Source organism: Pholis gunnellus (assembly GCF_910591455.1).
Source record: "Pholis gunnellus genome assembly, chromosome: 14".
Classification (NCBI taxonomy): domain Eukaryota; kingdom Metazoa; phylum Chordata; class Actinopteri; order Perciformes; family Pholidae; genus Pholis; species Pholis gunnellus.
This window is the reverse complement of record NC_136541.1, coordinates 84,663-98,444: the sequence shown is the minus strand read 5'-3', so window position 1 is coordinate 98,444 and position 13,782 is coordinate 84,663. Positions and strand designations below refer to the sequence as shown.

The 13,782-nt window shown below is 38.3% G+C and overlaps 1 protein-coding gene across 1 annotated transcript; it reads left to right on the top strand.

Moving 5' to 3' along the window:
* Positions 1-354: 354 nt before the first annotated feature.
* On the top strand, positions 355-11,152 carry dnajc1 (DnaJ (Hsp40) homolog, subfamily C, member 1). The gene is made up of 12 exons (XM_079173492.1): positions 355-575; positions 1,636-1,737; positions 2,067-2,113; positions 2,746-2,911; positions 2,990-3,087; positions 3,167-3,260; positions 4,805-4,889; positions 5,812-5,975; positions 6,165-6,284; positions 6,476-6,524; positions 9,339-9,772; positions 10,745-11,152. The coding sequence occupies exons 1-12, from the start codon at positions 417-419 to the stop codon at positions 10,811-10,813; spliced, it is 1,587 nt and encodes a 528-aa protein (XP_079029618.1). The 5' UTR covers positions 355-416; the 3' UTR covers positions 10,814-11,152.
* Positions 11,153-13,782: the final 2,630 nt, after the last annotated feature.

Here is a 13,782-nt window from a genome sequence, read left to right as displayed (position 1 = left end):
GCTATATGTTGGTTCATATTTAGTCTTATATTAATATAATTGTTTCAGTCTTCATCATCTCTGGTTCGAAGCTCTTTCACATTAAATATCAGATTTAAAGGTTAATTTATGAGGAACTATCTTCTTCAGATCGTTTCAACAGAACGAGACTTTAAATAACTATACCTGAGGGATAATATAACATTTATTTATTTCTATATATAATTATACATTATGTTATATTATTACTATCTCATCACAGAAATTCATTTATGTATTTGTGATCTTCCTCCAGATGTCGCTCACAGAGGACTTTTATTTTGACAGGAACATGTCACCCGGATGTGACCAATAGTGTTTCCGGGTGGTGGACATCAGGATCGTTAGATCTGTTCTGTGTTCTCTTGTACTGGTTCTCTTGATACTGGTTCTCTGTGATGGCGGTCCGTGCCGGTCCGTGCCGGTCCCTGCTGATCTGTCTGACCCTACTGGTCTCTGCGGTCCCCCCTCTGAGAGCCTGGGACGCGGATCTGGAGCTGTTGGACCTGGTGGAGGAGATCCAGCAGAACTTCTACCAGTTCCTGTCCCTGGACCAGGTCTGTGCTAACTGCTAACAGCTAACTGTCTCCATGGTTACTTTAGCCGCTAGCTCAGTGCCACGTGCACGCAGAGGAGCTAAGCTAGTTAGCAGCTGTAGCACACCAGTGACCCCAGTTAGTTGAACTGGTTCAGACCAGGTGACTACTGGTGCTAACGGTTAGCTCAGGCTAACAGCAGCTAACAAGTGTACTCAGATTATCAGGTAACCCGGATGTAGTTTCTCTTATTTGATACAAACCAATAGAAACACAGTATTCATACAGGACCAATAGAAACACAGTATTCATACAGGACCAATAGAAACACAGTATTCATACAGGACCAATAGAAACACAGTATTCATACAGGACCAATAGAAACACAGTATTCATACAGGACCAATAGAAACACAGTATTCATACAGGACCAATAGAAACACAGTATTCATACAGGACCAATAGAAACACAGTATTCATACAGGACCAATAGAAACACAGTATTCATACAGGACCAATAGAAACACAGTATTCATACAGGACCAATAGAAACACAGTATTCATACAGGACCAATAGAAACACAGTATTCATACAGGACCGTTTGAACTGTGTTCATCCTGAACTGGACCTTCAGTCTGTTTGTTTATATTTGACTTCATCCAGCCAATCAGGAACAAGAACTGCGTGTACATGAAGTAAAAACTGAAGTAAAGACTGTAAACACTGACTCTGTTTTGGTTGTTCAAATATTGAAATGATTCTGATATTTCCCTCTGAGGGGTTGGTATGTTGTTATTGACAGCACGTCTGTCTGTCTCTCTGCCTGTCTCTCTGTCTGTCTCTCTGTCTGTCTGTCTGTCTCTCTGTCTGTCTCTCTGTCTGTCTCTCTGTCTGTCGCTCTGTCTGTCGCTCTGTCTGTCTGTCTGTCTCTCTGTCTGTCTCTCTGTCTGTCTCTCTGTCTGTCTCTCTGTCTGTCTGTCTGTCTGTCTCTCTGTCTGTCTGTCTGTCTCTCTGTCTGTCTCTCTGTCTCTCTGTCTGTCTCTCTGTCTGTCTCTCTGTCTGTCTGTCTGTCTGTCTCAGGATGCTTCAGGAGCAGAGATAAAGAAGGCCTATCGACGGCTGTCTCTCTCTCTGCATCCCGACAAGAACAAAGATGAAAATGCTGAAACTCAGTTCAGACAAGTAAGAAACACTTTTCTTCTTCTTAAAGATGTTATGTAGAATACACAATACACACACAACAAAACACTACACTATCAGGGTGAGGAATTAACTTAAACCTAGATAGATGGATAATTTATTCATCCCTCAAAGGGAAATTTGTTTGTTCCAGCAGCAAAAAATATACTAAAGCAATTAATCTACAAATCTACAAAGTGTTACAGCCAAGGTACAAACTGCTGCTGTCAATAATCAGTCTGTTAAGATGTTGATGAATCAACCAAAGCAGCATCTCATGAAAACAGAACTTCAGGTTCAGATCATTCAGTCTTTGTCCTTTTTGTTTTTAGCTGGTGGCCATTTATGAAGTTCTGAAGGACGAGGAGAGACGAAGCAAGTGAGTCTCACTTCTGTGCATCATGTCCAGACCTCTGCAGCTAGTCCATAGACCTCCATAGACCTCTGCAGCTAGTCCTTAGACCTCCTTAGACCTCTGCAGCTAGTCCTTAGACCTCCTCAGACCTCTGCAGCTAGTCCTTAGACCTCCTTAGACCTCTGCAGCTAGTCCTTAGACCTCCTTAGACCTCTGCAGCTAGTCCTTAGACCTCCTTAGACCTCTGCAGCTAGTCCTTAGACCTCCTCAGACCTCTGCAGCTAGTCCTTAGACCTCCTCAGACCTCTGCAGCTAGTCCTTAGACCTCCTCAGACCTCTGCAGCTAGTCCTTAGACCTCCTTAGACCTCTGCAGCTAGTCCTTAGACCTCCTTAGACCTCTGCAGCTAGTCCTTAGACCTCCTTAGACCTCTGCAGCTAGTCCTTAGACCTCCTTAGACCTCTGCAGCTAGTCCTTAGACCTCCTTAGACCTCTGCAGCTAGTCCTTAGACCTCCTTAGACCTCTGCAGCTAGTCCTTAGACCTCTGCAGCTAGTCCTTAGACCTCTGTCACTAGTCCATAGGCGTCTGTCACTAGTCCTTAGACTAGGATTGTTTGTAATTAGTGCTGTATAAATAAAATGTGTATGTTTTGCAGGTATGATGATATCCTGGTGAACGGGCTTCCTGATTGGCGGCAGCCAGTGTTCTACTACAGACGAGTGAGGAAGATGAGTAACGCTGAGCTGGCCTTCCTCCTCTTCCTCATCCTCACTGTGGGACACTACGCTGTCATTTGGTCCATTTACCTGGAGAAACAGCTGGTGAGACAACATTAGAACTCATTCACCCAATCAAAGGCCTGAGCATGTGATACCATTATGAATCCTCCATGTTTCCAGGATGAGCTGTTGAGTAAGAAGAAGAAAGAGAAGAAGAAGAAGCTAAGCTCCAGACCTGCAGAGGAGCTCAGGTGTATTGGCCAGGATCGCACCGACAGGTACAGCTTTGACATCACAAGACTTACTGTTTATTTGGTTTATTTGTGTTATTTATTGTTTGTGTGTTTGTTGTTTCAGAGTTCACGATCGGCCACACTGGCAGGACATCCTCCCTCTGAAGCTGAGCATCTGGCTTTACCTCTCCATCAAGAACCTGCCGCAGACCATCCAGGTACTCTACCTGTCCATCTCTTTACCTGTCCATTAAAAACCTGCCACAGACCATCCAGGTACTCTACCTGCCAATCAAAAATGAAATCACTGCAGTGAAACACAACTGTGGAGTCACCGTGGTGACGTCACCTTACCTGCCTCATCACTCCATGACCTCATTGTGAGTCACTCATAACCTCATTGTGAGTCACTCTCATACTTTGATAAACGGTCCTTAATAAACCTCAAGGGCCTCTTTTCTGTCTCACTAAGCGTCCTCTTCTGTCTCACTAAAGGTCTTCTTCTTCTGTCTCACTAAAAGTCTTCTTCTGTCTCACTAAAAGTCTTCTTCTGTCTCACTAAAAGTCCTCTTCTGTCTCACTAAATGTCTTCTTCTGTCTCACTAAATTTCTTCTTCTGTCTCACTAAAAGTCCTCTTCTGTCTCACTAATGTCCTCTTCTGTCTCACTAATGTCCTCTTCTGTCACACTAAATGTATTCTGTCTCACTAAAAGTCTTCTTCTGTCTCACTAAAAGTCCTCTTCTGTCTCACTAAATGTCTTCTTCTGTCTCACTAAAAGTCTTCTTCTGTCTCACTAAGCGTCCTCTTCTGTCTCACTAATTTCTTCTTCTGTCTCACTAAAAGTCTTCTTCTGTCTCACTAAAGGTCTTCTTCTGTCTCACTAAAGGTCTTCTTCTTCTGTCTCACTAAAAGTCTTCTTCTGTCTCACTAAAAGTCCTCTTCTGTCTCACTAAATGTCTTCTTCTGTCTCACTAATGTCCTCTTCTGTCTCACTAATGTCCTCTTCTGTCTCACTAATGTCCTCTTCTGTCACACTAAATGTATTCTGTCTCACTAAAAGTCCTCTTCTGTCTCACTAAAAGTCTTCTTCTGTCTCACTAAAAGTCCTCTTCTGTCTCACTAAATGTCTTCTTCTGTCTCACTAATGTCCTCTTCTGTCTCACTAATGTCCTCTTCTGTCTCACTAATGTCCTCTTCTGTCTCACTAATGTCCTCTTCTGTCACACTAAATGTATTCTGTCTCACTAAAAGTCCTCTTCTGTCTCACTAAAAGTCTTCTTCTGTCTCACTAAAAGTCCTCTTCTGTCTCACTAAATGTCTTCTTCTGTCTCACTAAAAGTCTTCTTCTGTCTCACTAAAAGTCCTCTTCTGTCTCACTAAAAGTCTTCTTCTGTCTCACTAAAAGTCTTCTTCTGTCTCACTAAAAGTCATCTTCTGTCTCACTAAAAGTCTTCTTCTGTCTCACTAAATGTCTTCTTCTGTCTCACTAAAGGTCTTCTTCTGTCTCACTAAAAGTCTTCTTCTGTCTCACTAAAAGTCTTCTTCTGTCTCACTAAATGTCTTCTTCTGTCTCACTAAAAGTCCTCTTCTGTCTCACTAATGTCCTCTTCTGTCTCACTAATGTCCTGTTCTTGTTGAGGAGCTCTGCTTTGACCGTTGATGGTTTAAAGTGGACGTGTAGAAGGAGGAATGTGAGGCGGATCCAGCTGCACATTCACAGGTTGACTTTAGATTTGTAAATGTCCTTTTCTGTGTTTCAGGAGGTGAAGCAGTACTATGAGGACTACCAGCAGATGAAACAGCAGCTGAGAGAAGAAGCTGAAGCAGAACAGGAAGTTGTAACAAGTAAATACTTTTTACATTTTTTTTACTTGTATGTGAATATGGGTTATAATTAGTGCTGGGCAATGATTACAATTTTTAATCGCGATTAATCTCATTTTTATTCGCAACATTCAATAATGAATCTAAAGTAGTGTGTTGAGCTCTTTCATGTTAAAGTGCTGCTCTATGAACTAAAGGTCAACAACATTTGGTTTAAACATTTTAAACTCATCAGGTTCTTGTTAACAGCAGGATTCTCTTCACACAGCAGCAGTTATAACACAGTTATAATGATTCTGATCATAGATATTCAGCCGGTGTTCACAACTTTATCTTCATGTGTGTCAGAGATGAATTTAAATATACATCTTGAAACCTGCAAACCTATCTACGTCATGTTTTAATGTTTGTTAAATTCTCAGTAGTGATAACTAAATGATATGATTATTATACATATTACAAACTAAGCACTTTAAAAACTCTAAAAAAAAATATTTATATGAATCATTTATTTGTTGCTTTTGTTGGTATGTTGGTCAGACACTATGCTACGCTGATTAGCGTAACATGTGTGGTGTTTGTTATAAATGTACGTTGGTACATAGAGGGTGATAAGAAGCTGTACATGGAGGGACTTAGGACCCAGGGGAATGTAGGGGAAGGAAACAGGAAGAGACGCCACACAAACCGCTGTTCACCGCTCGCTGGTTCTTGTGTTAAAAATGTCACTTAATAATTTTAAAAAACTGTTAACGCGCGATAAAATAATTGTCTGCGTTAATTAATTAATGCGTTAACTCTATAATAACGCGTTAACTTGCCCAGCACTAGTTATAATATATGAATATGGGTTATAATGTATGAATATGGGTTATAATAGCTTCCACATGTTTGTATTTCCTGTCTCAGCCATGAGGTATAACTAAACTTCCTGTCTGTTCAGGAGAGAAGAGGCCGAAGGTGAAGAAGCCGAAGGTGGAGTTTCCTGTTTACGAGCTGTCTTCAGAGAACCTGAACAGTCCGGGTTATGACCAGGCCACGTCCATCGAGGACATCGAGGACCAGATGGATGACTGGCTGCAGGACCGCGGAGCTGCAAAGAAGAAGGTCTGATATTATTCATCAGTTATTAGTCTGATAACTGTTCTTATCAGGAAGATTAAAACCAGAACATCTGATGGAGAACAAACTTTTTAATCACTGATCTTCATACATGTCTTCAGACCTTCAGTCTAAATGTCCTCAGACTAAAATGAACTACAGATGATGTCACTGTCTTTTTATTTATATCCTCAGACTGCAGACTGGATGGAGGACGAGCTCAGCCTCCTCAGCAGGTTGATGGTTAAATTCCCTGGAGGATCTCCGGGTCGCTGGGAGAAGATTGCTCATGAACTGGGAAGATCTGTGTCTGATGTAAGTTTGGTAATCCTGGTTTAAAACCAGTGAAGAGTTAGACAGATACCAGAATCTGTTATTCAGGGTCACGATGATCAGGGTTCAGTTCTCAAAGGGTCAGTAAACAAGATTCAATGTGTTCATGGTTCTGTTGATGGAATATTAAATGTTCCAAAACATAAACTGACTGAATCTGTTTTCTTCAACAGGTGACGACTAAAGTCAAACAGGTGAAAAACAATGTGAGCAACACCTCAGGTAAACTCAACTGTGTTCTGTCACCTTCGGGTTCTGTTGTCAGTATCAGGTTCTACTGTTATTATCAGGTTCTACTGTCAGTATCAGGTTCTACTGTTATTATCAGGTTCTGTTGTCAGTATCAGGTTCTACTGTTATTATCAGGTTCTACTGTCAGTATCAGGTTCTACTGTTATCAGGTTCTACTGTCAGTATCAGGTTCTACTGTTATTATCAGGTTCTGCTGTCAGTATCAGGTTCTACTGTTATTATCAGGTTCTACTGTCAGTATCAGGTTCTACTGTTATTATCAGGTTCTACTGTCAGTATCAGGTTCTACTGTTATTATCAGGTTCTGCTGTCAGTATCAGATTCTACTGTTATTATCAGGATCTGTTGTCAGTATCAGATTCTACTGTTATTATCAGGTACTGTTGTCAGTATCAGGTTCTACTGATGGTATCAGGTTCTACTGTCAGTATCAGGTTCTACTGTTATCAGGTTCTGTTGTCAGTTTCAGGTTCTACTGATGGTATCAGGTTCTACTGTCAGTATCAGGTTCTACTGCTATTATCAGGTTCTGTTGTTAGTATCAGGTTCTACTGTTATTATCAGGTTCTGTTGTCAGTATCAGGTTCTACTGATGGTATCAGGTTCTACTGTCAGTATCAGGTTCTACTGTTATTATCAGGTTCTGCTGTCAGTATCAGGTTCTACTGTTATTATCAGGTTCTACTGTCAGTATCAGGTTCTACTGTTATTATCAGGTTCTGTTGTCAGTATCAGGTTCTACTGATGGTATCAGGTTTTACTGTTATTATCAGGTTCTGCTGTCAGTATCAGGTTCTACTGTCACCTTCATGTTCACCTGTCAGTATCAGGTTCTACTGTTATCAGGTTCTGCTGTCAGTACCAGGTTCTGCTGTAGGTATCAGGTTCTGCTGTCGGTATCAGGTTCTACTGTTATTATCAGGTTCTGTTAGTATCGGGTTCTACTGTTATTATCAGGTTCTGTTGTCAGTATCAGGTTCTACTGTTATTATCAGGTTCTACTGTCAGTATCAGGTTCTGTTGTCAGTATCAGGTTCTACTGTTATTATCAGGTTCTGTTAGTATCAGGTTCTACTGTTATTATCAGGTTCTACTGTCAGTATCAGGTTCTACTGTCAGTATCAGGTTCTACTGTTATTATCAGGTTCTACTGTCAGTATCAGGTTATACTGTTATTATCAGGTTCTGCTCTCAGTATCAGGTTCTACTGTTATTATCAGGTTCTGCTGTCAGTATCCGGTTCTACTGTTATCAGGTTCTGTTGTTAGTATCAGGTTCTACTGTTATTATCAGGTTCTGCTGTCAGTATCAGGTTCTACTGTTATTATCAGGTTCTGCTGTCAGTATCAGGTTCTACTGTTATTATCAGGTTCTGCTGTCAGTATCAGGTTCTACTGTTATTATCAGGTTCTGCTGTCAGTATCAGGTTCTACTGTTATCATCAGGTTCTGCTGTCAGTATCAGGTTCTACTGTTATTATCAGGTTCTACTGTTATTATCAGGTTCTGTTGTTAGTATCAGGTTCTACTGTTATTATCAGGTTATGTTGTCAATATCAGGTTCTACTGATGGTATCAGGTTCTGCTGTCAGTATCAGGTTCTACTGTCACCTTCATGTTCACCTGTCAGTATCAGGTTCTACTGTCAGTATCAGGTTCTACTGTTATCAGGTTCTGCTGTCAGTATCAGGTTCTGCTGTCGGTATCAGGTTCTGCTGTTATTATCAGGTTCTGTTGTTGGTATCAGGTTCTACTGTTATTATCAGGTTCTGTTGTTGGTATCAGGTTCTGCTGTTATTATCAGGTTCTGCTGTCAGTATCAGGTTCTGCTGTCGGTATCAGGTTCTACTGTTATCAGGTTCTGTTGTTAGTATCAGGTTCTACTGTTATTATCAGGTTCTGCTGTCAGTATCAGGTTCTACTGTTATTATCAGGTTCTGCTGTCAGTATCAGGTTCTACTGTTATTATCAGGTTCTGCTGTCAGTATCAGGTTCTACTGTTATCATCAGGTTCTGCTGTCAGTATCAGGTTCTACTGTTATTATCAGGTTCTACTGTTATTATCAGGTTCTGTTGTTAGTATCAGGTTCTACTGTTATTATCAGGTTATGTTGTCAGTATCAGGTTCTACTGATGGTATCAGGTTCTGCTGTCAGTATCAGGTTCTACTGTCACCTTCATGTTCACCTGTCAGTATCAGGTTCTACTGTCAGTATCAGGTTCTACTGTTATCAGGTTCTGCTGTCAGTATCAGGTTCTGCTGTCGGTATCAGGTTCTGCGGTTATTATCAGGTTCTGTTGTTGGTATCAGGTTCTACTGTTATTATCAGGTTCTGTTGTTGGTATCAGGTTCTGCTGTTATTATCAGGTTCTGCTGTCAGTATCAGGTTCTGCTGTCGGTATCAGGTTCTACTGTTATCAGGTTCTGTTGTTAGTATCAGGTTCTACTGTTATTATCAGGTTCTGCTGTCAGTATCAGGTTCTACTGTTATCAGGTTATGTTGTCAGTATCAGGTTCTACTGATGGTATCAGGTTCTGCTGTCAGTATCAGGTTCTACTGTCACCTTCATGTTCACCTGTCAGTATCAGGTTCTACTGTTATTATCAGGTTCTGCTGTCAGTATCAGGTTCTGCTGTCGGTATCAGGTTCTACTGTTATTATCAGGTTCTGTTGTTAGTATCAGGTTCTACTGTCACCTTCATGTTCACCTGTCAGTATCAGGTTCTCCTGTTCTTCCAAGTTTCTACCATCAGGTCTAGTTAACCTTGGTGTCTATGTTTTAGGTCTGGTGAAGCTGTCGGATCTGAAGGGACCTCTTCTTCCTGTGAGGTCATTTCCTGTTCCTGACAAGCTGATGACTCAGAGAGTGGGGGGAGCCTGTGAGCAGCAGGAAGAGGAAGAAGAAGAAATAGAAGAAGAAGCAGCTCCAGCTGTCAGGAGGAGGAACAGGAAGTCAGCAGCAGAGGGAGAGGAGCTTAAAGTCAGAGGTCGTCGGCAGAGAGATTTTGACCCAACGGCATCAGTGGAGGAGGAGGAGGAGAAGGAGGAGAAGGAGGAGGAGGAGGAGGTGGCGGCGGAGCCTCAGGAGAACAAAGTAGAACCCACAATCTGGACTCAGAACCAACAGAAGCTGCTGGAACTCGCTCTGCAACAGTTTCCCAGAGGAACAGCAGAGCGCTGGGATCGCATCGCCAAGGTGGTCCCTGGGAAGACTAAGGTGAGACCGGAGACCGGTAGAAAGGTAGACCGTCTACCTGTAGGCAGCTAACCAGGGAGATCTGATGATTCATTGATTATCTAACTTTATTTAAGCAATAAAGAGACGTTACAGAAGCTATGAGACAGACTTATGGTTAACTAGAAGAACATCTGGAGACCAAATGGGTTATAAATGTAGTCGTCATTTTATCTGAGACAAAACCCGTTGAGTTGCACAAAGTCGTCATTGGAGACGTGAGTTCTGGTTTATCTTCTTCATTCAGACTCAGACTTACTTACACATGAAGCTGGGATCGATTGATGACCCATCAGCTCTCTACCAATAACTAACTGACCAATGACGGTTCACCTCGTTACCGTTTCATGTCGGTTGTGAGGAAACATTGTCTGGAATTAGAAGTTGCAGCAGGAAGCCTCCAAAGTGTTAAAACTGTGTATTTCATGGCTGAGCCTGAACCAATCCCTGCTTTTCCTTCATGAGTCATCTAACGATGTGCCAGAACTTCCTTGTTCTCCATAGTCTCCCCAAACTCCTCCCACACCCAGATCAGACAGTCCGTTCCTCCCAATCATCTCCAGGGTTCTCCATCGGTACTCTCTAGAACGCCACCCAGAGACTCCAAGCAGACCGGGTACTCAAACAAAAGTCAGAGACTCACAGTTTTATAGAGGCGACGCGCTGGTTCACCACACCTCTCACACTGGAGAACCAGCCACTCTGAATGTGAACCTAACTATATCTAGTTAATGATCCTGTCCTTACCTGTCAGCTCACATTACACTCGACCCCAAAGCTTCTCCTTCCGGTGGTCCACAGGTCGGCGGCTCTATAAAAGACCCCCCCATAGAAGAATGAACCCTAACCCCAGTAGATTTGAGCCTTACAACAGAATTATTATTATTATTGTAACATCACAATAATAATAATAATTGAATGAACATTTAACTGATCTGTGTCTTTGTTTTTCAGGAGGAGTGTATGATTCGTTACAAGATGCTAGCGGAGCTCGTTCAGAAGAAGAAACAGAATAAAAGTTGATTGAAGGAACTGAGCACTGACTCCTACTGCTGTGACCTCTGACCTCCTGACGGGTGGGTCACCTGACGGGTCAATGACTGTGTGACCTGTGACTTGTGTGTCAGGTTCAATGTCAGCATTGTTATATTTTTCTCTCCAGGTGAGCTCCCTCCTGATTGGACTGAACCGTTTAGTTTTGTTCTATGTTACGTGGCGTCTCACCTTCTCAGGTGTTTTATAATGAATGTGTCAAAGGAAGCAGAAAACCTCTGACCTCATAGCTTCATGTGCCTTAATACATACAGCATGCTGTCAATCAACCTCTGTTCAACTAATCAATAAAAAGTATTTATTATCTCCTGCAGTTTGGTTTTATTGTGTCAGTCTACTGTCTTTTATTATTGTTTACATGATCAATAATGTATTACATGTTTACATGATTATACGTGATCAATATATAATGTATTACATGTTTACATGATTATACATGATCAATATATAATGTATTACATGTTTACGTGATTATACGTGATCAATATATAATGTATTACATGTTTACATGATTATACGTGATCAATATATAATGTATTACATGTTTACATGATTATACATGATCAATATATAATGTATTACATGTTTACGTGATTATACGTGATCAATATATAATGTATTACATGTTTACGTGATTATACGTGATCAATATATAATGTATTACATGTTTACGTGACTATACGTGATCAATATATAATGTATTACATGTTTACGTGATTATACGTGATCAATATATAATGTATTACATGTTTACCTGATTATACGTGATCAATATATAATGTATTACATGTTTACATGATTATACGTGATCAATATATAATGTATTACATGTTTACATGATTATACATGATCAATATATAATGTATTACATGTTTACATGATTATACATGATCAATATATAATGTATTACATGTTTACGTGATTATACGTGATCAATATATAATGTATTACATGTTTACGTGATTATACGTGATCAATATATAATGTATTACATGTTTACATGATTATACGTGATCAATATATGTATTACATGTTTACGTGATTATACATGATCAATATATAATGTATTACATGTTTACGTGATTATACGTGATCAATATATGTATTACATGTTTACATGTTTATACGTGATCAATATATAATGTATTACATGTTTACGTGATTATACGTGATCAATATATAATGTATTACATGTTTACATGATTATACGTGATCAATATATAATGTATTACATGTTTACGTGATTATACGTGATCAATATATGTATTACATGTTTACATGATTATACGTGATCAATATATAATGTATTACATGTTTACATGATTATACGTAATCAATATATGTATTACATGTTTACGTGATCAATATATAATGTATTACATGTTTACATGATTATACATGATCAATATATAATGTATTACATGTTTACATGATTATACGTAATCAATATATGTATTACATGTTTACGTGATCAATATATAATGTATTACATGTTTACATGATTATACATGATCAATATATAATGTATTACATGTTTACATGATTATACGTAATCAATATATGTATTACATGTTTACGTGATCAATATATAATGTATTACATGTTTACATGATTATACATGATCAATATATAATGTATTACATGTTTACGTGATTATACGTGATCAATATATGTATTACATGTTTACATGATTATACGTGATCAATATATAATGTATTACATGTTTACATGATTATACGTAATCAATATATGTATTACATGTTTACGTGATCAATATATAATGTATTACATGTTTACATGATTATACGTAATCAATATATGTATTACATGTTTACGTGATCAATATATAATGTATTACATGTTTACATGATTATACATGATCAATATATAATGTATTACATGTTTACGTGATTATACGTGATCAATATATGTATTACATGTTTACATGATTATACGTGATCAATATATAATGTATTACATGTTTACATGATTATACGTAATCAATATATGTATTACATGTTTACGTGATCAATATATAATGTATTACATGTTTACATGATTATACGTAATCAATATATGTATTACATGTTTACGTGATCAATATATAATGTATTACATGTTTACATGATTATACATGATCAATATATAATGTATTACATGTTTACGTGATTATACGTGATCAATATATGTATTACATGTTTACATGATTATACGTGATCAATATATAATGTATTACATGTTTACATGATTATACGTAATCAATATATGTATTACATGTTTACGTGATCAATATATAATGTATTACATGTTTACATGATTATACATGATCAATATATAATGTATTACATGTTTACGTGATTATACGTGATCAATATATGTATTACATGTTTACATGATTATACGTGATCAATATATAATGTATTACATGTTTACATGATTATACGTAATCAATATATGTATTACATGTTTACGTGATCAATATATAATGTATTACATGTTTACATGATTATACGTGATCAATATATAATGTATTACATGTTTACATGATTATACGTAATCAATATATGTATTACATGTTTACGTGATCAATATATAATGTATAACATGTTTACGTGATTATACGTGATCAATATATAATGTATTACATGTTTACATGATTATACGTAATCAATATATGTATTACATGTTTACGTGATCAATATATAATGTATTACATGTTTACATGATTATACATGATCAATATATAATGTATTACATGTTTACGTGATTATACGTGATCAATATATAATGTATTACATGTTTACATGATTATACGTGATCAATATATGTATTACATGTTTACATGATTATACGTGATCAATATATAATGTATTACATGTTTACATGATTATACGTGATCAATATATAATGTATTACATGTTTACGTGATTATACGTGAT